Source organism: Cydia amplana, chromosome 1 (genome assembly GCF_948474715.1).
Source record: "Cydia amplana chromosome 1, ilCydAmpl1.1, whole genome shotgun sequence".
NCBI lineage: Eukaryota > Metazoa > Arthropoda > Insecta > Lepidoptera > Tortricidae > Cydia > Cydia amplana.
The window spans coordinates 11,279,047-11,304,151 of record NC_086069.1 but is presented as its reverse complement, the minus strand read 5'-3'; the positions used below and the strand labels follow the sequence as shown (position 1 = coordinate 11,304,151).

General features: G+C 36.5%; 2 protein-coding genes across 2 annotated transcripts; one reads left to right on the top strand and one right to left on the bottom strand.

Annotated features, from left to right (window-relative positions):
- The first annotated feature begins 1,045 nt into the window (after window positions 1-1,045).
- On the top strand, window positions 1,046-2,196 carry LOC134648616 (putative peptidyl-prolyl cis-trans isomerase dodo). Its single transcript, XM_063503108.1, has 2 exons — window positions 1,046-1,169; window positions 1,608-2,196. Exon 2 carries the CDS (start codon window positions 1,609-1,611, stop codon window positions 2,077-2,079), a length of 471 nt encoding a protein of 156 aa, XP_063359178.1. The 5' UTR covers window positions 1,046-1,169; window position 1,608; the 3' UTR covers window positions 2,080-2,196.
- A 1,689-nt stretch (window positions 2,197-3,885) lies between these two features.
- On the bottom strand, window positions 3,886-24,739 carry LOC134648451 (uncharacterized). Its single transcript, XM_063502974.1, has 2 exons — window positions 24,681-24,739; window positions 3,886-4,990 (listed from the first exon to the last, which is right to left on the bottom strand). Exons 1-2 carry the CDS (start codon window positions 24,701-24,703, stop codon window positions 3,967-3,969), a joined length of 1,047 nt encoding a protein of 348 aa, XP_063359044.1. The 5' UTR covers window positions 24,704-24,739; the 3' UTR covers window positions 3,886-3,966.
- Between the last annotated feature and the right edge of the window lie 366 nt (window positions 24,740-25,105).

The window sequence follows — 25,105 nt, the reverse complement described above, 5'->3', positions numbered from 1 at the left end:
TTATTCCGTCTTGGGCGGTAACACTTGAATCCCTCATTACGCTCAGGATTCTACTTTAGAATGAATCCATCGCTTCCCCTTGACGGAAATATATCATTTTGATCCCTTGTAACACAAACTAGTACTATTCAACACTCTCAAGGGAATCAAAATTAATAGGGTACTTCCCGTTGACCTAGATTACCTAGAACTATGAAATTTGTGAAGTAATAATTATCATCTTAAGCAACAAGTACATGGACGAATCTCGAAACTAAAAATTTGTAAAAAATAAAAAATAACAATATAATATATATAGGTACTTAATTTAAATTTGTACGGAACCAAAGAATATAATACTGTACGGAATACGGAACCCTCGATGAGCGAGTTCGATTCGCCCTTGTCCGGTTATTTAGTATGTAATACCAAAGAGAATGTAGTACAGTCACCTGCGATAAGGTGTTAATCTTCGAAAGCCGCAAAAATATGTGACACACTCTTATGGCTCTCCACATAAGATCGTGTCAGATATTTTTGCGGCCTTCGTTATGTTATGTAACATATTATTGCAGATGACTGTACCTACATACATAGAGTGTGTGCGGAAAGAGAAGAGTCGTGGAATGTATGGGGCCCAATACATTCTACGACTCTTCTCTTTCCGAACAGACTTAATTTTTATTAACATTATAATTCTAACAATCAACATTAGCTCCATCTTCTCATTTCGGGCAAGAAAAAAATATTTGGTTACGTGAATTACGTACGTGACACAGCTGAATAGTGCTATAGTTGCCCGCTAGATGTCGCAGCCACCCTTAAAACGTGGTTTAAAGTTTCTAAAATATAGAAATAGATGGCGCTTAACACTAAAACTAATAAATATACAATGAAAAAAGTAAAAAAATAACGCATTAGACAGAAAACTTTACAATATAATAGTTCTCCTTGATAAAATAAACATTATACGTTTGTTAAAAAAAGGCTGAAATAAATAAATGAACGTGGCGTAATGCCATGCTTGTGCCGACTTAGCTGGCAATACTTACTGTCAACTGTCAATACTGTCATCCCGACGAAAGCGCGTAAACTCCCACCATAAATGTTGCATTTTCTCTTTTAACACAAATTTGTGCGTGTTATTACTATTTTTTGGGACGCTATCTGCTTGATTTGGAGTATACAAGGTCAGATTCATATATCTTTTTAAGTATATTATCACATACACTATAACACACTGTTTATTTCATCTCGAGTAGGTTAGTTTGTTTGCGGCTAAGGTAACATTTTGTATGTAAACATTCGTCAGTTTATTATTGTACTATTTTCCTGATGAACCAAAGCTTTACCTAGTTTCCATGCATTGCTTCCATTAACGTTTCCAGCCGAGCCGTCTTTTTAACCTGACATTTATTTAGAAACTAATTGAAAAAAAAACAGTACACTGTCAATCTTTTTGACGCGTGACTGTGTAATTTCATCATTGCATAAATTGCATTGCAAACGTTCTTATCACAAAATAAGACCATAAATACTTGATATCAAATATTGAATAAACTGTTTACCAAACCCATCTTGTGAAATTATTTGTGACAATCCACCACAACCATGCGCAAATATTGCAGAATGTCTCAAGACAGCGACGCTCCACTGCCTGAAGGATGGGAGATGCGGACCAGCCGATCTACTGGCATGACATATTTCCTCAACAGTTACACAAAGAAGTCACAGTGGGAGCGGCCAGAAGCCCCTGCGGACCCAGGTGAGATCCGTTGCTGCCATATCCTGATCAAGCATGCTGGCAGCCGGAGACCGTCATCATGGAGAGATGAGAAGATAGACCGATCTAAAGAGGATGCTTTAGATGCCCTTAAGGGATATCGCAAGCAGATAGTTTCCAAAAATGCTCAGTTTGTGGATATTGCCTCAAAGTATTCAGATTGCTCATCGGCAAAGCGAGGTGGTGATCTAGGAATGTTTGGGCGAGGCCAAATGCAGGCTCCATTTGAAGAAGAGGCTTTTAAGCTTAAAGTTGGACAACTGAGTAAGCCTATTGAGACAGAATCTGGATTTCACATTATTTTAAGGACTGTTTGAGCTAAGTTTTCCTTTATGAATGTTCAATGATGAATGTAAATTACATTGATTTGTTTGGTTAGTCTATGACATTTCATATATCTATTAAGATCTACCTACTTATTTTAAGTATGAATTTCTCCTGGTTGATGGGATAAGTCAAAATTAAGATGACAATTTGGCAATAAAAAATATTTCAAAATATGTAATGTTTGTTTGATTTCTTATGCTTTGGTTCATCATGAACATGGTATTGTATAAAATGTTGAATTTACAATTTTATTATTTTGAGCTTTACAATGCTTTATTTTGATATTTTGACCCTTCGCAGCATGCATAAACTGAAAGGGGGCAACCCAGGACCTCCTTCTCAATCGGTGTCAAGTATTTCACTCAATTGTTTGGGCACTCTCGACTCACACCTGCTTTGAGCAGTTATTAAGGGCTAACTGCAACATCGGTGTGCAATTCCCATACAAGTTGCAGTTGGTCTGTACCGGCCCTAAGGCACAGGCTTATGAGCAAGGGGAACGTGCCATATGACTCATTTTTGTTAGAAAAAAAAACAGGACAAGTGTGAGTCGGGCTCGCCCGCCGAGGAATCCGTACTTTTCAGTATTTGTTGTTAAAGCGGCAACAGAAATACATCATCTGTGAAAATTTCAACTGTCTAGCTATTACGGTTCATGAGATAAAGTCTGGTGACAGACAGACGGACAGAGGAGTCTTAGTAATAGTGTCCCGTTTTTACTCTTTGGGTACCGAACCCTAAAAATGAGACTAGAACTGAACCAAGCTAATTCTGCATGACATTGAAATGAAAAAGTATGGCAATGTCATCAATAATGTTAAATTTCTATGAAAATATGATGTTTATAATGAAACTCCCTCACATTGTTCTATTCAAGTCAGTGCAAAGTTAGTTTAGTCGGACTCTAGCCAGAGCCGGATTTCCGCCAATTTAGGTCCACAAGGCCTGGGCCTAGGGACCCGGGCCCCGGGCACCCAAGCAGTGGGCTCAATTATGTATTATGACTATAGGTATTATTGTAAAATTTATATATGTAAATTAGCAAACCGGCTCGGATTCGCACGGGTTACCCTTTACAAATTATACACCTAAACCTTTAGTCTTCGCTGGTTTCAGGTGTTGTAAAGGTGGCGAAATAACAAGTGGACTGTAGCTTAAACGCTGGTTTACTTCCAAATTACAAATTAATGATAGGTGAAAACCGCATGAAAGTGTTTTTGAGTTTATCGTGAGCAGACAAATACGGCGGGGGACTTTGTTTTATAAAATGTCTAGATAGGCATGATTTATTTAATAATGTAACATCCGACAGAATTGTTTATGAATATAAATGGTTTGGAAATGATAAAGATAGTTTATTTCCAAGTAGGCAAATTACAATGCGCTTATAAACGTCAAATAAAGCTGATGGTGGACCCAGGGCCCCCATTAATTCTAAATCTGGGCCTGACTCTAGCTGTTAATCATTGCTTCTGTGGTTAGGTAGGTTTTAGATTTAGGCCACAAGAACTTTACGTTTATCAATGGAGTGAAAATACCTAAAAAAACATTAGCGTAAAATTTTAAGGTACCTAGGTACTAAAACAAACATCAACTTAATTAATTCTCTTTAATTTTCTAACATGATAGCTCAATAAATAAGTACAATACGACACCTTAACAATGTTGACTTAGTGCATTTTTCAGTTCGCTGTCAATCGACAAACCCAGCCTTTTTGTCGACGACAAATTTCGTAACTCCCGAACTTCAATCTGCTTATTTTTAACTTAACTATGGCACTATATGCTTATAGGTATAGCATTTGAAAGATCTCGATGCCTCTAAGAAAGGAGTAAATTTTTAATAGTCCGGAAGTTACATGACAGTTGTTCCATTTTTACATTGCTTTCGTCGATTCATCCTTCGCTTCGTCAATATTATTATTCCTGATAAGTATAACGGCATCTAAAGTAGCCTCCTTCACATTGCCTAGATCTGGTGTCCAAATGGGTCCAATTATGGGTGCCGTTCGTTTCCCTCCCCATTGGCTAAATATGACCTTTCTTTTGCCGTCGTTTTTCAAACTCAAGTCCACGTATGGATGGCCCGGCTTAAACAAGGGTGGCAAAGCTGACAGGTAGTTCTTAAAGGGTAACGCTTCTCGGACGTGATCTGATTGAGCGCCCATACCTTGAATTTTGATCGGATGCCGCTTGTCGAATGATGGTCTGAATCGGTAATCAGTCATATCTGATGGTCGGTCAGAGGGCGAATAGTTGGATAAGATCCGAGTGAGCGCCGGTATGGAAGTTGAGTAAATTACCCTCTTAACTTTACTGCCAGGGTGGTATAACACTTGTCCGCTCCGTTTTCCTCCCCACGGGCTAAAACGCACCCGTTTGGGCATGCTGGGCTCCCTGCTGCGAGTGGCGCGCTTCCAGGTCCACATCTGATCGACGTTGACGCCTGCCGCCCGCTTGCCGCCCCACGGGCTAAAGCTCCTTTTCCGAAGGCTCAAAATCTCCGTATTAGTTTCATTATCAGAGTTGGACTCTTGGTTTATTTGGGGTGTAACGGCTCTCTCTTCAGTTTCAGTATGTTTTTCACTGTCTAGTAAATTGGGTAACCAATTTTTTGAGTCTTCATTTATGGTTCGTCGTTTGCGATCGGCGGGGGGATAGACCCAGCTTGGGTAAAATCGGTTATACACGTCCGTGGGTCCGTATCCATTGTCGATGGGGTCGCTCTGCACGTTGAATTCGCCTCGGAGCGGGGGGTTGTAATAGTTGACGTACGGGACGTGGGCGTTGAAGGTCGAGAGGTCGGGGGCTATGAGCGGGTCTGATGTGGGCTCGATCTGGATGTATTGCAGGCTTGCTGTGCCAAACCAGGACAGCAGAAGCCAGTAGTGCAACATGCTTCTGCAAAAAGGAGATAGCTTTGATCTACAAATTGCAAGTAGGTTAGGTACTCTGCTAAGGTTTACATGATAACTATTAACGTCCACACTTTAATTATCTCCATTAGAAATAACAATAACAAACTATATAGGTATCTAGCTCTGGAGTTGCAGGTGTTCATAGGCTACGGTGACTGCGTACAGTGCTTACCATCAGGCGGGACGTATTCTTGTTTGCCACCGACGTTGTAAGTATTTATATTTAAAAAAAACAAAGATACGGCCCGGCCCGCCTATAGCCTGTCCTGTACCTTACCTACCTAGCCTGTAGGTACCCTAGCCTGCAACTCCATTGGTATCATAATTATGCACGTTGCCACCCCTTTAGAAACCTGTAGGTACTGTTTACAGTCCTTTTTGAGAAATCATAGAATTGTAAGTGAGTAGTATATATTTTATTAGGTACTAGCTCTTGCCCGCGACTTCTTCGTCTGCGTGGAGTTAGTAATTTGGGTAGCTTATATTTAAGAGCCAACAGGAGCTGAGATTTAAATATTTTAGGTAAATATACCCGTCTCGCTAACGAAAGCGGCTCCTAAAACTAGTGCGATAAGGACAAGGTAAAAAATCCTGCGTAAAAATCTCAAATATCGAGGTTTCGTACTCGACTGTTTCCTCCTCCAAAACTTAACCAATCGTAACCAAATTTGGAAATCTAAATGATTATGAAATTACCTGTGTCGGACCGTTTTGCTTTTTTGGCTAATTGATATCAGTTTTGAATACCACGCCTCTCATTGCGGCATAGTCAATTAGGCCATTTTGGCCATTTTTGAAGGGCTCTAGCGCCTTAAAAAACAAAAATATCAAAAAAAGCAAAACGGTCCGACACAGATATTGACAATATTAATCTGTGTTAAAAAAATCATTGCTCTAGCTTCAAAACCCACGGAGGAAACAGTCGAGTACGTTTGTATGGAGAAATGACCACTCCTGTTGGCTCTTAATCCAGTCTGCTTTTTGTCGACTGCCCACACAAACTACTCCAAACAGATAGTCATTAAAATCAGATCTGATATGTGGATATATCTGAGATATATTTAACACTAGCGACCCGCCCCGACTTCGCACGGGTTAACAAATTATACATAAACCTTCCTCTTGAATCACTATCTATTAAAAAAACCGCATCAAAATCCGTTGCGTAGTTTTAAAGATCTAAGCATACATACCTACAGACAGACAGGCAGGGAAGCGACTTTGTTTTATACTATGTAGTGATAGTGATATTATAATTTTTATAAAAATTTGTTACTAGGTTAACATGTCCGTGCAAAGTACTTAGGTAAGTACTTGTATCTTATTTAGTAATAAGAATATCTGGGTGACCGAGCCTCGCTCGGAAAACATATAAAAACTCGAAAATGCGCGTTTTCCCAGAAATAAGACCTAGCCAGAGTTGGGCAAAAATTAACTTGAATAAGAATAAGAATAAAAACAGAAATTTTATTCTTATTCAAATCGATTTGAATTAAAATAATTCTTGCACTAGTTATTTTAGAATAAAATTAAGGTGAATAAATCATGTGACTTTTATTTTAAATGCGGAATAAAAAACGGAATAATTATTCTAGAAGTGGGACTAATCTAAATAAGGTTTTATTCATTAAAATGTTATTTAGAATTAAGTTAATTTCTGTAGGTCAGTCGGTTATACTTTGTAAGTTGATTTTCACCCTTCTATTTAAAAGTCGGATTGATTTGATATTTGTTATTTTAGTTTAGGTACAGTACCCATTAAAGAATTCCGCTATACACTGTCTATCTAGTTCTATCATCCGATCAGGGTGCTTAGCCAACATGCCAAACGTTAACGCTCCGTAGAGTTGCGTATAGTCTCTCTCTATCACTCTTACATATTAGTGCGATAGAGAGACAGAGATAGCGTTGTCGTAGCGCAAACGATTGGCATGACCATAGGTGCCTAGCCAAGATGACAATTTTTGTTTTTAATTTAATAACCAAATCATTAGGTACAATGTAGCTGTTCTGGGAGCCTAGCCAACATACCAATCGTTTGCGCTACTACATCGAAACGGTATCTGTCTCTCTATCGTACTAATATGTAAGAGTTACGCTACGGCTTACGTAGGCGAACAACGCGCGAACGCGGCGCGGCGCGGCGCGGCGAGGATGAAACAAACCGTTGATACGTATAGGTATGTCCTATTCGTACGTGAGCGATTTAGACGCGAAGCGGCGCGGCGGCCGCGCCGCGTTCGCGCGTTGTTCGCCTACGTAAGTAGTGTTGAGTCGCTCACTCGTGAGGCACCTCATTTGTACCACTCATTTTGTTAATTTGTCGCAGTACTTCGTACCGCAATAATGTCTTACTTCACTCCTCTATTCATTTTACTTGATTCTAAAATTATCTTTCTCCTAAAAGTTCTATTCTTAACCGCCAGAATTGCACTCCAATTAAATGTTACTATTTATTTATTTATAAAGGAAGTGATGAATACATAAATATGTATATTACATTAAATATTTTTGTCGCCGTTGGAATTAATGGAATAGTCGACGCTGAAAATATGCTAGTACCTCACCTCATTTGAAGTAAGACATTGTAACACCTCATTTTAGAAAATGAGGTACTCATACAAACTCATTTTAAATTGATGTCCTACCCATCACTATACGTAAGACGTAGCGTTATAGAGACAGAAAGCGCTTCGTCGTCGGAGCGCAAACGATTGGCATATTGGCTAAGCCCCTGAACAGCTAAATTGTAGCCAAAGATTTGGTAACTAAATTAAAAACAAAAATTGGCTACTTGGCTAGGCACCTGGTGCGTAACCAACATGCCAATCGTTTGCGCTACGAAACGAAACGCTATCTCTGTCTCTCTATCGCACTAATACATACGAGTGATAGAGACAGAAAGCGCTTCGTTGTCGGAGCGCAAGCGATTGGCATTTTGGCTAGACCCCTAGAACAGCAAAGTTTACCTAATGATTTGGTTATTAAATTAAAAAACAAAAATTGGCATCTTGGCTAGGCACCTTGGGTGCGTAGCCAACATGCCAATCGTTTGGGCTACGACAACGAAACGCTATCTCTGTCACTCTATCGCACTAATATGTAAGAGTGATAGAGACAGAAAGCGCTTCGTTGCTGGAGCGCAAGCGATTGGCATGTTGGCTAGGCCCCCAGAACAGTTAAATTGAACCTAATGATTTGGTTATTAAATTAGAAATAATACGGTTACTGAAATTATGCGACAGTCAATTTGTAAGATTTTATTCCATAAAATAGGTATAAATTAGACAAGAGACTAAGTACTATATTACATCTACCTAACTATACGTAATTAGTACCTGTACGGTACCCAGACTTCATTTTTATTCGTGGAATATTATTTCGAATAAAAATCATGATTTGATTAATTTTATTTGATTAAGAATAAGTTATTCTCATTCAATTTTTTCTCATACGAATTATTCCCGATCAAAATTATTTGAATATTTTTGACGGGAATAAAATCGAGATGATTTTATTCCTACGATTTCTTATTCAAATAATGATTTTATTCTTGAATGCCCAACACTGGACCTAGCTAGATCGATTTTTCGCCCCCGAAAACCCCCATATAGCAAATTTCATCGAAATCGTTAGATCCGTTTCCGAGATCGCCGAAATATATATATAAATATATATATATATATATATATATATATATATAAATAAACAAGAATTGCTCGTTTAAAGGTATTAGATTAATTTTAACTTTTAAGTATAAGTATGTCTAAAAATAAATTGCTGTGCCCGTACAAGGTCTGTAGGTTCATTGTAGGTAATATTATGAGCAATAAATATGTTTGAAATAAGGCGATTAATTCCTATAATTTGAGTAGCAGTCATCGAAGCCGCGGAATGCCGTCATGTGCCATTTTCAAAACATTTCCCGATCACAATAAGCAGGTCGATCTCGAAAGACGTCAATATTGCTTGTTTGCCGAACTCGCTGACAATAGGGACTATCGGAATATTAAAGTGCTGCAAGAATACTGCGAGTAATCCACATCGTCCGATCAAACATTACTAAGACCTCATTACAATGAATTTCGTTTTCCTTGTTTGTGTACAGGAACTGTCGTGAAACTCGTGAAAGTGACATCCGTTTCGCTACTGAGTTTCCAGAATTAGCCCAGGTGATTAGTTTTTACCGAAAGTAATTTCTTCCGATCCAGAAGGGAAACGAGACCTTATTATTTATAGGTATTTGCTCGGTTTCTTCACGATGTTTTTTTTTTACCACAAAGCAAGATAAGAACCTCATACGGACCTAATTTCCTAAAAACACATTATTTCAGTTCCAAGAAGCGCTGGTGGCCTAGCGGTAAGAGCGTGCGACTTGCAATCCGGAGGTCGCGGGTTCGAAACTTCGAACCCCGGCTCGTACCAATGAGTTTTTCGGAACTTAGTACGAAATATTATTTGATATTTACCAGTCGCTTTTCGGTGAAGGAAAACATCGTGAGGAAACCGGACTAATCCCAATACGGGCCTAGTTTACCCTCTGGGTTGGAAGGTCAGATGGCAGTCGCTTTCGTAAAAACTAGTGCCCACGCCAATTACTGGGATTAGTTGCCAAACGGACCCCAGGCTGCCATGAGCCGTGGCAAAATGCCGGGACAACGCGAGGAAGATGATGACATTATATTTCAGTTCCAACCCATGGCCTCACAAAGTTGAAGTGGACACGAAAAATTCCGTGCACTGGCCACAAGTAACACGTGCAATTAAATAAATAAAGTTCCCTATCATTTGCCTAAATGACAAAGATTAGTAGTGGTCTAGTTACGCATAGTCGCATATGCCTATCAAGATAATATTATTTGATATGTATGAAAAATGAAAAAGAAACTATGCTTTTCACCTCGACCGTCGGAACCCAATTATACCTTAGGAGTGGCCGCGTGTGCGGGCAATTTAACGGTGACCGTTTTTTTTGCGTACCTTCTTTAATACGGTTCTTAGTAATTATGTGCTAGGCCAAGCAAGTAGCTCGACCTATATGCAGTTACAAGTTGTTCAAGTACTAAGCCGTTAGACATTTTTTTTACTGATTTATTATTATGTAAGGTCAATGTGGCTGATTCCGTCATAGGGACTATTCCGTCCACAAGCGTATATTTCTTTGATTTTCAATCGTAGGAAAAAATATCTACGTCAAATGGTCTTTGAGAAAAACACATTTACTTAACCGATATGCAAGACCGAAGTGATCCCATAAGTGTTCCCTGAACAACGTTTTGTACGAAACCCTAAAAAACCATTTGCTTTTGATTGCTGAAACTAAAAGTAATCGCTGCTTTGTCGTTGAATTTAACAATTATGTTCGTTGTTCGAGAAAAACGCTAATGGACGAAATAGCCTCTATGACGGAAATACCCTCATTGACCTTAAGTCTGCTGACATATTTATACTTAAGTATTTAAAGAATAATGTATAGGTAGGCTAGATGGTGTACTCCCGTTTGGCCCAAATACATTTCGCCAAATTTCACTTCCCAACAAACTTATAGCCATAGTTTCATTTCCCAAAGGAACCTTTAGCAAAGTTACACTTCGCTCTATGACGGAAATACCCTCATTGACCTTAAGTCTGCTGACATATTTATACTTAAGTATTTAAAGAATAATATATAGGTAGGCTAGATGGTGTACTCCCGTTTGGCCCAAATACATTTCGCCAAATTTCACTTCCCAACAAACTTATAGCAATAGTTTCATTTCCCAAAGGAACCTTTAGCAAAGTTACACTTCGCATATAACTTATTTGGTCAAATTATCATTTGGCATGATTTTACTTTGTCAAATGTTATTAGGACAAAAACTTATTTAGCAAACGTTTCTTATTGGCTAATATTATATTCCAAAAAGATGTTTGCTCAAATTGTCACTTCGCAAATTTGGCAAATAGGCATCTCTATTTAAATTTGAACCTAAATTCGTTCTGTTAGAATTTTGAATTTATATAATATTTCTACTCAGGATCAGTTGCTTTCTCCATTCTTACTGAGAAAAAATGTCCACAAGTTTTTGGTGCATTTGTATGAAATTTTGGGGCCACTTTTTACTCGTATTAGGGTCGAAAGAGCTCGTGATTCTGACTGGAAATAATACAAAAAATCACAGTTCTGTGTAATGCAGATTGGGGGTAATCTTCATAAATTAAGTTATAGTAGGTACAATGCAGTACCAAAAAAATTACTATGTTTATTAAATTTTTAATCATCAAAATGTCAAAATCAAGTCAATTTCATTTCTGATCAAATCGATCGATTTGATCATCCCGTCTGGATAACTGTCAATGGTTTGCATAGATGGCACCATCATAGCTTGCCCCTTCTCTAGTTGAGTTCTATGAGATTTGGCTTAAAGGGGCATACAATTCTATATAAAAAATAAGAATTTGACACAATTCTAGGGATTGACAGAGCAATCTATGCTGGCGCCATCTGCTAAATACTTTGACCGGCCAATCCCATTGATTACCGAATCTTAATTCCTTAATTTTTATTTTAGGTCCTTATATAATTCTAAAATATTATTGCAGATATGTTCATGGTTCAACAAATTACATCCGTTTGCGTAAAACATAACCAAAATGATAAAGTATTTCAAATTAAAGCAAAAATAAAAATACTGCAGGCAGTGAAAGCATATAACTGGAAACCGCCTTTGGGAACATTACCGTTCAAATTCTCGGGCCAAATTAGCACACATACACAATTACGCCTACATTTAAATAAGACGATACGTTTACAGAGCCTGTCTCTATTACACTAACGTACACAGCTAAGTGTAGATGAAATGCATATAATGTCAATAACTACCAATCAGCGACATTAATCCGCTAATAACCTTCTTGCTGTACGTACTGGCCGCTGAGAATTCGCGGTTCATATTTGATTAGAATATGACTTGGACAGGGATAGGTTTATGCCATACATTGAAGAACCAGTCAAATAATTCACGTATAATAATTTAATGCAGATTAAAAGATAACTAGTTAAAATGTTGTTATGAAATTAAATGACAGACTAACTCAACATAATTAAATATTCATTGTTGTAGGTATAAATGTATTCCACTATAATAAGTATTTTGTATATTTTATTATCAATCTGTATGGCAGTGCGAAGTCACGTTCAGAGCCCGTACCATGAGTCACTGACAGTGTCAAAACTGACATTTACGCTATCGAGAACGTAATTTACTTTCTATACATCTCGTTTGCACTAATATGCGAGTACGAGCGAGATGTATAGAAAGTAAATTACGTTCTCGACGGCGTTTGTCAGTGCCAAACTGATGGTAGCCGTACTGGTATAGTCTGTCCGTTTTTCTAAGATCAAGTACGCCATAGTAAATGTATGGCGAACTTGATCTTAGAAATCGGACAGGCTATACAGCTTGCAAAAAATACACGAATACACGGTACACGAATCGGGTCAAAAACATTTGAACAGGCGGAGTCACAATAAATCCCCACTTTCAGTTCCAATGGAAATATTTTATATGTATATAGCCGGTCAAGCAAGTTTGTCAGTAGAAAAAGGCGCATAATTACAATTTTGTATGGGACCATAACCGTTCGCGCGCTTACATTTTCTAAATTCGCCGCTCTTTTCTACTGACGGAAATGGCTTGAGAGAGAACCTACATATATGTGACAGTAGAGGGTGGATTAAAATGATCAACATTTTGAGATAATGTGTGTATTTGTTAAATTAATTCAGTGAAAGCGTGATAGAAAAAAATGTATCTACATATAGGAGACCGGATATGATTATCTCACGGGTTATCTCATGAATAGAACATTATATATCTTGCCAGGCATCCACTCAATTTCATGTCTCTCTAATTGGACAGCTTTTTTCCATAGTTCTCTGCGAATAGCATATTGTGGGAATTTGAATGGAAAGTAATGTAAAATGACAATACCAAATTTGATTATTAATTTGAAATAACTAGGTAGTTTTTTTATAGCTCCATCTCATGAAATAAAAAAGGAAAATACAAATCTGTAAGAAGGAATTTATTACTACATTTATAATTACAGTGGAATCCGTTTATTATGACTCCGCTTATACTGACCAACCGCTTACTATGACGCAATTACTGTGCGAAGTTTGGTTTTCATATGAAATTCTTTGTGACAAAGTCGGATAAGATAACTTCGACCTATAAATACTATTTTTATGGAATTATGTCCGGTTATACTGACAACTAGTGAAAGTTGATAATTGGTATAAGGTTAATAAAACTCATCTCTCACAAAATTGTTTGAGATTAATTTGGAAAAAATAAAATAAAAAGTTTATCAACTATGCTTTATATGACATCCGCTTAGTATGTCATGTTTGTTACTTCCCTTCAATGTCATTATAAGCGGATTCTACTGTATATAGAAAATACCTAAACCAATCATAAGTTAATAAAATAGTCTACTTCATTTGGCATAAAACCATCCCTATTATCCTCGCAATTTAAAAAGTCGTATGTTGTTATGAAAGTCGTATGCAGTTGTTACGTTTTAGCTTAGCACGGTAGTATTGAAAAAATGTCGTCATGTTTATTCCAAATTTTACTAAAGTTATCTGTTTACTACAAGTGAAAAGTGATTCCACTGTCCTTGATATGAACTAAAACAACTTCTGCACCACTTCACGACACATGAAGACATTTTTAATTACAAAAAAACGTAGTTTTTATAAACCAATTTAGCCATCCGTCACTGACTGTCATCTCGGCCGCACTGAAGTTGCCAATCGAACACTCTGTAAGCACCGCCTACAATCGAATACTTTACGTTGGGTCATAATTGAGCGGACAGAATACTTCCATGGTTTATATGCGTTCACTGACTGCAGGCCCTCTATTGGTATGTAAATTGTATGCCATGTAATATTTTGGGACATGTAAATTATGCTTAATGATACATTTGACTAAATAATACTTGGTAAAATGAAACTTGACCAAGTAATTATTTCCTAAACAATAACTTGCCAAAAAAGACTATTGCTAACTGAAAAATTGCGATAAGTTGTTTTGCCAAACATTTTTTTGGGAAATGATAATTTGGGAAACATAGTTTGGGATGTGATACTTTGGGAAACGTTTTTGGCCCATTCATTAGTAAACCAGGCTAGATATCTTGTAGCTAATGTATATAAACTGCTTAAAGTCTTATAACTGGCGGCTAGAATTAATTAAATAATATTATTTTTAATAGGAAGAATAACACATAGGTACTAACCAAATATTTTTGCATAAGCATCTGCACGCCTTTATAACCAGGAAATAAAACATTAAGACTGCTTCGACCGTCCAGTGGCGACCTCATTGGGGAATTGTGTTTTCTAATAAACCAATTAATTTATTTATAAATCAGTATATTACCTGTTATTGTTATCCTGATTCCCCAACTTTAGGTCTTTGTCACATACTTAGTTTTGTTTGCTTATTTTTCGCTTTATCTAACTTGTTTCCACTGGACGATCGACGTAGTCTTAAGTACAACTTCGCATTTTGTGACCTTACTAGGAATGGATATTTTAAACGAAGCCAACTTGAACCAATATTTTTACAATATTATAGCGCTGCCTGTTCTACTCTATTCTCCCTTTCAAAGTTAATAACTTGGAAATAAGCAAAAAGTAAGGGCATTTTAATGCGTTTTTGTGATTTATGAGAAAACTTAGCAAGTATTTTATTTAGTACCTAACTAAAACTAATATTTACAGTCTGCTGAACGACCTCGTTTCTACAAAAAATCTTGTTAATATTCCCATGCAAAGTTCGCAACTTTGAGATCACTAGTACGGCTACCATCAGTTTGGCACTGACATAAACGCCATCGAGAACGTAATTTACTTTCTATACATCTCGCTCGTACTCGCATATTTTGCGAACGAGATGTATAGAAAGTAAATTACGTTCTCGATAGCGTGGTACGGGCTTAGATGATCTAAGTTAGATCGCATCCAATCAAGTTAAATTTGGAAAACCTAAGTTAGGGGACATCTAGAAGAGGTATACGACGACTATGCACATAATGATATAGATAGGTACCTACTATTATTATAATCGGCGTAACAGTGAATGCTGGTATCTACAGAATTTAGCTGTTTTTGCAAAACGACATTATTTACTTTCCTACAGGTTGTTATGTTGATATTATGGCCTGTCTGTAGGTACATTTTGGTTTGAATTACATTACATGTAGGTATGTATTTAGTTCCAAAGAATTGGAAATGTTTATATAGTATAAAGAACTAAACCTCTTTTTTGGACGGCGATATTCTGGCGCTTAAAAAAATACTTTGAAAATAAAATTCCCTTGGGACGAATCGTAGGTATCAATTTCAACCCGCTTCATAGATAATAGATAAACAATGGACCACTGTCACAGTATGAGAAACAAAAATATTTTAACTGTGATTTATATAAGTACCTACTGACGGCTTGCTATCCTAAACTTTAACTAGGACACAGTTATGTTGTTCAAGAAGACCGGTTAGCAGAAAAATTATGTACTTAGCATGCCTAGCTTGCGTTCTCGTATGCTATCGTTGAAAGCCCAATAGGTAACTTGCTACGCCGCCGGATATTTGAGTTTCATTCTTCTTAACTTATTTAAGCAAAATTTACAAGTTTTAATATTCTAGACTAAAGAAACAACAAACCCTATATATTTAAACCCTTTGATTTTTTGCAGTGGCAATATAAATATAATTTTTGTTAATATTTCAACTATTTATTTATCAACAGCCCGCTAACAATTATAAAAAGACAGATGGAACCCATGACAATGAAACCCATTGCAAATGTTCGGGTATAGAGCTCTAAGAGGAAAGCAAATACCTACTAAGTTATATTTTATTTAGCACTCATCCACTCCCAACCATGAAAGGAAACTTCTGTCCAGCTGATTGGTCAAAACAACAATCGAAGATCCTTTTGCGGAGTTATTGCTCATTTTGCAAATTACTTATCCGAAAAATAAGCAGGTAAATACGTTATTATATGCCGATACCTTTTAGATTGCTACACAAAATATGGTATAAATTATTATCTACATTCTCTTTCCGGAAAGTCTATGGAAATAATGGTCAAAGAAGCTTTAAAAGTTAGATAGTTATCAAATTTACGGATCTGTATTTTATAAGTTATCGCGGTTCGTATCTTAAATGTACGGATAATATGTGGAGCTTTCGCATTTCGGCGGCAATCGCATAAGTTTAACCTTTGATCTGCTCAAATTACAGTTTGGTAAAGGGATAAACATTAAACAACCTGGATCGGCTGACCGGGAGGTTTGATAAAGTTGTATTTTTATGTTATATTTAATAAGTGCCTAATTTTAAAATTGAGCAGAAATATTCTGGATAATATTCATCATGTAAAATGTACAATAGGTTTAATGCTACCTTGAAGGTTGAAAACTTACCAAAACAAAGATAGGTATTTAAAAAAATCAAGGTGTGTCACGACTCACGATGCGGAACGTTGATCGAAAAATTAAAAATTTATGTTGGTACCTACCGCAAAAATCAGTTTCATTCATACAACCCTATGCCGCCGACTGCAGTTGCTTTTCGTTTATGACTTTTAAAATAAGTCATATAAAATTGTTCTTTTCATTGAAATGGTGTATCTAGCCGCCTACTTTAAATTTATGGGCACTATTATTCTAACGGCGGTTTTTATGTTTTTTTGTACTCGGGGGAAAAAGATAAAATGTGTATGCAAATTTAATAAAACGTACCTATTATCTTAAGAGTTCCCAAGATTCCCTGAGGAAAGGAATCGCGTGGTGTCAATTGGTAAAATATCCAAAAGGACATCTCCGCTACTTACTTACCCTCAAAATGTATTGAGTGACTTTATATATTTGAAAAATTACTACACCAGTGTCTTCACTAGTATAAATATATTTTTGTCGAGAGGTACTATGAAATTTCATGATTGGTGTGTATAGATAGTCGTAGTAAAATGACGAAACTACTCCTAAAATAAAGTACAATAATATATATATTATATTTTTTTGGAAAACGTGGTCGCAAACTCGCAACGTCACACCAATCATTGTGTCGACTCTCATACCTCCAGCATCACAACGTTTCGTTACTCTTTCACGATAATTATATAAGTGGTAGTTTAAATAAGTCGCATAGATATCTACAGATGTAGTGCATAATTATTTTCCGTCGTATTTTCACGGAAGCTTTCAAACGTGTCTTGCTATTTCAGACAGGCTCGGTACAAAAAGTACTGACATTGACTGAGTTAGCATGACAAATCGAATGTTTCCGAGAAAATACGTTGGAAAACAATTATGCATACATATTATACTCGTACATCTGTACATCATATGAAGTCAGGACGGCAGTCGGCCAAAAAAAATGGCGAGTGTCGTGGAATACTCGGTTGGAACGAAGTTAAGCAAGGCTGGTGACGTATATTCCTGCTCATGCTCAATGTTATGTTATGTTCTTCGTGTCCGTGTCCGTCATCCTCATCCTCATTTTCATTAGTCTCATTACATATTTCTGAACAGTATGCTCTGTGACGGCAATATCTTACACTTTTTTCGTCTAGGCCCCATCCGCCAACCGTCCGATAAGGACTTCGTTCCAATAAAATATACTCCACTTCTTATTTAAATCATGTTTACCGTATAAAATGTTATTTGTAAGTTATTGTATTGTATAGGTAATACAATTCCCCAGAAAAGACGGTTTGGTATGGACGCCTATCAGAAGGCCAGATTTTCCAAGCTTTCCTAAATTCAAAAATACTTACGTCATTTAAAAATGGATTCCGTTTTGAATTTCGCCTTTTGTAGGCATTCTTTGTGAATCCATAAATAAGTTCAAATAAAAGCCTTTTGGTAGTCTGGAATTCTCTGCGATGCTCATATCTGATGGCGTGGAAGTTGGTGACAAAGGCGTATATTTGGAATGCTTTGATAGTGGGTTTGGTATTGTTGTAGACACTGCTCTATGCACAGCATGTGCGAACTGTCCAGTATAGGTATAGAGTAGAGGGTATTCCAGACAGCGACGATAAAACGAAGTTGGTTAAAGCAGAATCGCCCCATCATGCACTTATGTGCCGTGATGTTAGTACTTATTTAGTTTTAGAAATAGTGATCCTTTTAATTGGAACGTTCGTATTTTTTTCTTACATAATCACTTAATATGTCCGTGTTACAAAGAACTCTAATTAATACTTACCTGCAGTACTAGCGGTTACAAGCAAATAAAAAACGCACAATGTCAGAATGAAAGCGTGAAAGAAAAGCCAAATAATTGTTGTTACCTTTTATAACACAATTCTTATTTCGCTACAAGAAGGTAATTCGTACAATTACCTATATGAATGAATTTTTCGTTTACATACGGTCCTCAATTGCGTCTTAGGAAACATGATATTATGTTGATACTATTAGGAATATCATGATATTGTAATTGTCAATAAATATTATATCACGTTGGTTCTAAGTCCAACATCTTTATATATGTAGGTACAACGATTTATCAGCCTTTGACATAATATAAATACATTATAAAATTATGTATAGCACAGTATATCATTTCGTCAGAATAACCTCGTAATGTGAATAATATGAATAAGTAAATAATATTTAAATTCAAATACTCTAAAATCTAACAGGTAGAGATGTTGAGTATGAAGAGCTTGTTTTTTTGTAATTTCGGGGTGATACCTATGGCGGTAGTTGTTTAGTAATAGGTATGACATACATGTGGCTCTGCGAGCTATAGACTTCGCGAAGCCTCATGGCTCCAGCATTTTCGAAAATTTACAAAAGCTGAATTGACAAAAAAATCTATAAAAATGATACATATTATATAATTATTGAATTTCACGAGAATAAGCTGAAAAATGCGATCTGTAGAGAAGAACATCCAGACATACGATAGCATTTTTTCCCAATTAAAAATAGAGAACTTCGCTTTCGCTCGGTCAATTATTCACCCCTCAGACTAGAGTGACTGCTGTAGAAAGAAACAAGCGAAAAGAAGTCTTATGGTTAGGAGTGGCCAATAATTATTGCAGTCATCCTATGTCTACAAATAACGAAATCACCCTGTGTAAGGGCTGAATTAGATGGCGCGCGAACTCGCATGCGATTTTAGTTACATGGCGGACTGTTGCTTACGTCCAATTCAAAGGACCGATCAAAACCCGCAATGTAATGAAACTCGCATGCGAGTTCTCGCATCGTCTAAATGAGCCCTAAGAGTTAGTTCCCTGGCGGTAAGCCGTGCGGCTTCCAGGTAGTGAGTAGTGATGGGTAGAACATCAATTTAAAATGAGTTTGTATGAGTACCTCATTTTTTAAAATGAGGTGTTACAATGTCTTACTTCAAATGAGGTGAGGTAAAGGATTACTGTTTCTAAGCAAGCTTCGTAAATGCCTGTCTGAGACCGCGTACCGCGAACCAAGTTCGTCATGTGGCGTCCCTGTCACACTTACCTACGAATTTACAAGTGCGACAGAGAAGCAACACATCGAACTTCCTTTTAGTGACTGATTTCTCGCGCCATTTTGACAAGTAAGTTAGGATCAAAAAGGCGTAAGATGTATGAAAGCTTGCAGCGCTTACGCTTGTTGTCTTTCGTGTTTAATTGTTAAAGTATTTTCGGTGGTGACGTAAAGCGATATTAAAGTACGTCGCGTGTCTGTCTCACTCCCTCTTTGGGTATTTCTAATTCATTGTTTCATTTTGAAAGGATTTTTGAGGGGTTCATGTCACAGAGAGGCGGTGAGTGGTACAAACTCAACGCATTTCTTGGTGGACCTTTTGTCGTTGCAATAAGGTTTGTAGTTCGGCAGTTGACAGTGTGGACCATTACTCGTTTCTTCATTTGAGACATTTGAGTTTTGAGTGTCGGTGAGCACTACTAGTGAGGTCGCCTTGTAGGTACCAATGAATTTCTTGGGAATTATGAATTATATAACTATATTCAGGATTATATAGAAAACGAACTTATAACTTCACTACAATCTGATTGAGCGCAAATCAACGGAAATGTATAAATAACGTATATGTACAATAAGGTAGAAAATGTTGTTACATTCTTGAAATGTGTGAAATGTGTCGGTCGTTTGTTTTCAAATTACTTAGGCACGCAAGTTGCAATATCAGGAGCCTTGTTGGCATGCTGTCGTTGTTCGCGATCACGATCCCATAGAAAGGGCCTGGCTAGAATTACCTAGTAATATCGCCCCCCTGGCCAGGCGTGTCTCACTCCGCGATTTCGTCGCTTTGCTACAGGTAGCTAAAAGTACATCCGTTCGGCCCCAATTTTGGGGAAAGCCATAAGCCGCGCGTGGCACTGTCGCCACCTAGCGGCCATATCTGTGCTGATCGTAACAGACGCGTTTTGTTAGAGAGTGAGTCTTCTGTACTTAGTACTATTATTTATCTGTGCCCTGGCTGAAAATCAAATATTCTTAATGCTCGTTTGTATATATTATTATTAGATTTAATTTTTATGCCCTACATTTTTACTGTTTGATAAATAAGTATCGGTAAGCGGTTTTATTTGACAATACGTTATCGATTGACTTGTTCTTCGGATATTTGAAACGTGTATTTAAGATACATTATATAAAAAATAATGAGGGTCCTAACGTTTTTTAAGTACATATATAAGTAAAAAAAAATAAAAAGTCATTTATTGTCGCAAAACATACAGTAACAAAAAAAAACAAACAAGGAAAAAGAAAAAAGACACAATAAGCACATAAGTCCAATAGGGTTGTTGACTGTTCGGCTTATTTTTGTATGGTTCTCATATAAAAATAAGCCCTTTTGAAAAGACACTCCTCAAGTGTGATGTTAAATAAAACTGTAGACGACATCACGAAAAAGTAATGACTACTTCTTTACCTACTGATGTTTACAGGTTACTTTATAACTACCAACCTGGAGGCCGATTCTAATGTACATTTTGATTTCAAAATGATAATTTAAACTGTGTAGGTTATTACTACTTATACCTTTCGCGTCCGTCCCTCTGACAGTTCCTTCAACTCTCTTTTGGTTGCGCTTAATTTAAAAAGTAATTGAAGTAATATATTTTTCACCTCAGTAGCTCGAACAAAGGGCACTTTGGTACTTAAAAACAGTGAGCAAAATCGCATTTTTCCATATATTATGCCTATTTTACTAAAATTTTTACGTTTTGTTTTTGTGATTATATCTTAAGAAAACATAAGTGAATAGGTAAGTGATGAAGAAGGATTACATTTTTCAGATTGTCTAATATGTTCTCACTGCTGAGGTGAAAAGTTGTGTGTATTACACGAGATTAATGTTATTTACATCTCGTGCGCTTTTGAGTCCCTTACTACGCTCAAGATTCTAAATTACTATAGAATCTTTCGCTTGCACGGGACTCAAAAACTTCAAAAAGCACTCGAAAAAATATCAAACTTTGCTCTCTTGTTGTACAAGTAACTATTGCGTCAGAATTTAAGGCTACATATTTAGACTAGTTAATTTTGTTATCTTTCTCGTGTGCATTTCGTTAGTTGGTACTTGTTCATAATCGAACGAGCGAGCGAAGCGAAGTGAAGTTCTTACATACAACTTGGAACACACGGCTGGCTAGGGGCACGTCCCGGCATTTCGATGTTTTTAAACTGAACTATCAGAGGATAGTTTGATACACAATAACTTAAGTAAATTTGTTCTAATTTAAACTAAATTGGGTGAACCTAAAGTTGAGGGCATTATATTTTAGTCATTATTTGAGCAGGCTCGATCAAGAGGTTATTGAGCTAGAGGAGCTTAAAATGCTAAAAAGCTATTTGTGAGGGGTCTTGCTATTCTGGTCAATTTAATCGCAAGAAAGTTTGGTATCAATCAAAAGTGCTCGGTTTACACATTTATAATATTGTTTTTAGGGTTCCGTAGCCAAATGGCAAAAAACGGAACCCTTATAGATTCGTCATGTCTGTCTGTCTGTCTGTCCGTCTGTCTGTCCGTCCGTATGTCACAGCCACTTTTCTCCGAAACTATAAGAACTATACTGTTGAAACTTGGTAAGTAGATGTATTCTGTGAACCGCATTAAGATTTTCACACAAAAATAGAAAAAAAACAATAAATTTTTGGGGTTCCCCATACTTGGAACAAACTCAAAAAAATTTTTTTCATCAAACCCATACGTGTGGGGTATCTATGGATAGGTCTTCAAAAATGATATTGAGGTTTCTAATATAATTTTTTTCTAAACTGAATAGTTTGCGTGAGAGACACTTCCAAAGTGGTAAAATGTGTGTCCCCCCCCCTGTAACTTCTAAAATAAGAGAATGATAAAACTAAAAAAAATATATGATGTACATTACCATGTAAACTTCCACCGAAAATTGGTTTGAACGAGATCTAGTAAGTAGTTTTTTTTATACGTCATGAATCGCCTAAATACGGAACCCTTCATGGGCGAGTCCGACTCGCACTTGGCCGCTTTTTTTTTAATTTAAGATTTTAAAATAATTAGCAAGATAAAAACGAAATAAAATAAACATAATATTCGTATTTGACATTTGACAAGAAAGATTAAGGCTTACCACAGATACAGTTTATTTTATTTATGATTTTAATTTCTATGGTGACTTAAATTTATCAATCAAGGGCTCCACAGATCTTGCAATAAATCGCACGCGGTTTTCGATCCTTTGACGACTGCATTCAATTGATCTTTTTGGCGAACCGCGAGTTAGTTCAGGGCGAACTACTAGTAAATATAATAAATCATGTATTGGCGAGCGAGACGCATGGGCGAATAATAACAAAACTACATCATTCATAAATCATTTTGACATCAAAATGTAAGTTTGAATTGGCCTCATGTTCAAACAACAAATATTATTTAGACCACTGTAATAATTTATATAACAAGGGTTGCTTCAAATCCCTTATCAATCAGAAACGATAACTAATACTCATATGAACCTCTTTAGGTATATATATGTATAGTTAAGGCGTATTTATATGTTTCATTATAATACCGAGTAGGTAAATAATTCATAGATCAAACATATTAAGGCCATACATAATTTGTGGAACTCAATGTAAACATTTACCCGCTTTCATCCATTGAGGTATATACAAGAGACGACATCTCGAACAAAATGTTTCCGCACCTCAGAGACGTGCATGCACTTCTTTGCTTTTAGAACGTCACCGACCACTGACGAGATGCCACACGTGTACAGAAAATCAAAAAAAAAAAAAATTAAAAAATGCCTTCGTGCGTGTTAAAAAGGTGCAACAATAGCACAAGAAAATATAATGAAAGGGATGGAATAATATTTCACCGGTAAGCAATGGAATAACTGTTGATTTACTATTATTTAGTTTTCAAAGTAAATGTTTGGTCGTAGAAAAAGTATTGTATGCAACGTTGTTTAACTGTTTAACTCGAGGCGTCTTTATTAACAATTTTCGGCTTCGCATGCAGGCATGCACTTCTCTGAGGTGCGGAAACATTTTGTTCGAGATGTCGTCTCTTGTATATACCTCAATGCTTTAATCCAGTAAAATTGTCGAATTTTGTAACGGGGCTCATTTGCGTCAAATCCTACTATCAAAAACTAGTCTTTTAGGTTTAGAAATGTTAGAATCGCCCAAAACCAAAAAAATCCGAAATAATCGCGATTTTTTCGATTTTTGACAAAGTTGCGTTCGGCGCTCGAAGTCACAAACTTGGATTATTCATTAGGCCAACATCATAAATAAGTCTGCAAAAAGTCAGAACTAACGGATTTGCTGTACTTTTATTTAGTTAAATTATTAATAAGAATAAGTAATCTTATTAATAATTTAACTAAATAAAAGTTATAAAACTTTACAGGCCTGATTTAGTTAAATTATGTTTTATCCCTTTCTTATGTATTTGTACATAAGTCAAAATGACAGATAAGGACAAACGATTATTAGCTAATTGTAGTTGGTAGCGCGTTGAGTAAGGGGGTTAATAATCAGACTAATCCAATAAAACAATACGAGTACCTAATCAGTTACATTAAAATTAACTACTCAAAAAATTTAATACTACATAATAGTACTTTATGCAACCGTTGTTTAAAAAAGGTCAAAAAAGGCTAGTGGCGTGAGTAATAATTTGAGGCGAAACCGAAAATTGTTATTAAAGACGCCACGAGTATTTTTTGACTCAGTTAAACAACGTTGCATACAATACTTTTTCTACGACCAATCACTTACTTTGAAATAAAGTTGTTTTAATAAACATTTTTCATTTTGAGACGTAGCAAAAATTTAGGGTGCGGGCGGAAAAAGAATGAATGAAATAAAATAAAAACATGTCTATGGTTCACTTATTTGTCAGAGATGACATTTAAAATAAGGTTGGCACCATTGTATTTCATTCAATATTTTTTAAGTGGTCATTACACGAAGTATCGAAAAAGTGCTAAAAAGATACTGCCCTATTAGGCTAATTGCATTTCTATATCCGATAGGTTTTATAGTAAATTACTTGTAACCCGAATAAAATTATCAACTTTGAACCTTGTCCAATTATGTGTTCCATGATTCCTAGACACCATGATGCAATAAATGCTAAGTATGAGCCCACTGACCTGTTTGCGCGATATCCACTCATTACACGGGTGCTGTTTACTGTGGTGTATCGGTTGACAGCTCGGGATGTTATGATGTCGACGCTGGGCGAAGCTACTCTTATATACATCCGAGCTGGAGCGTTAGCAGAAGCCAGACTTTCTGTCCGACAATATTTGTTTCAGTTGGAGTTCGTTGGTGTATCTTTGATTAAATACTCGTACTTTTTGGAGTATGCATGATGGTGATGAATAAAAACTATCCTATGTCCTTCCAATTTTATGTAAATCGATTCAGTTTTTCAAAAGTGAAGAGGTGCCAGACAGACAAACAAATTTACTTCCGCATTTATAATATTAAAGAGTAGTGATTTTAATCTGGTAGAAACGTTTTTTGGTTGTATGGTTTTTATATTCAGGTTGTAAATTTAATAATGCAGCTCAAT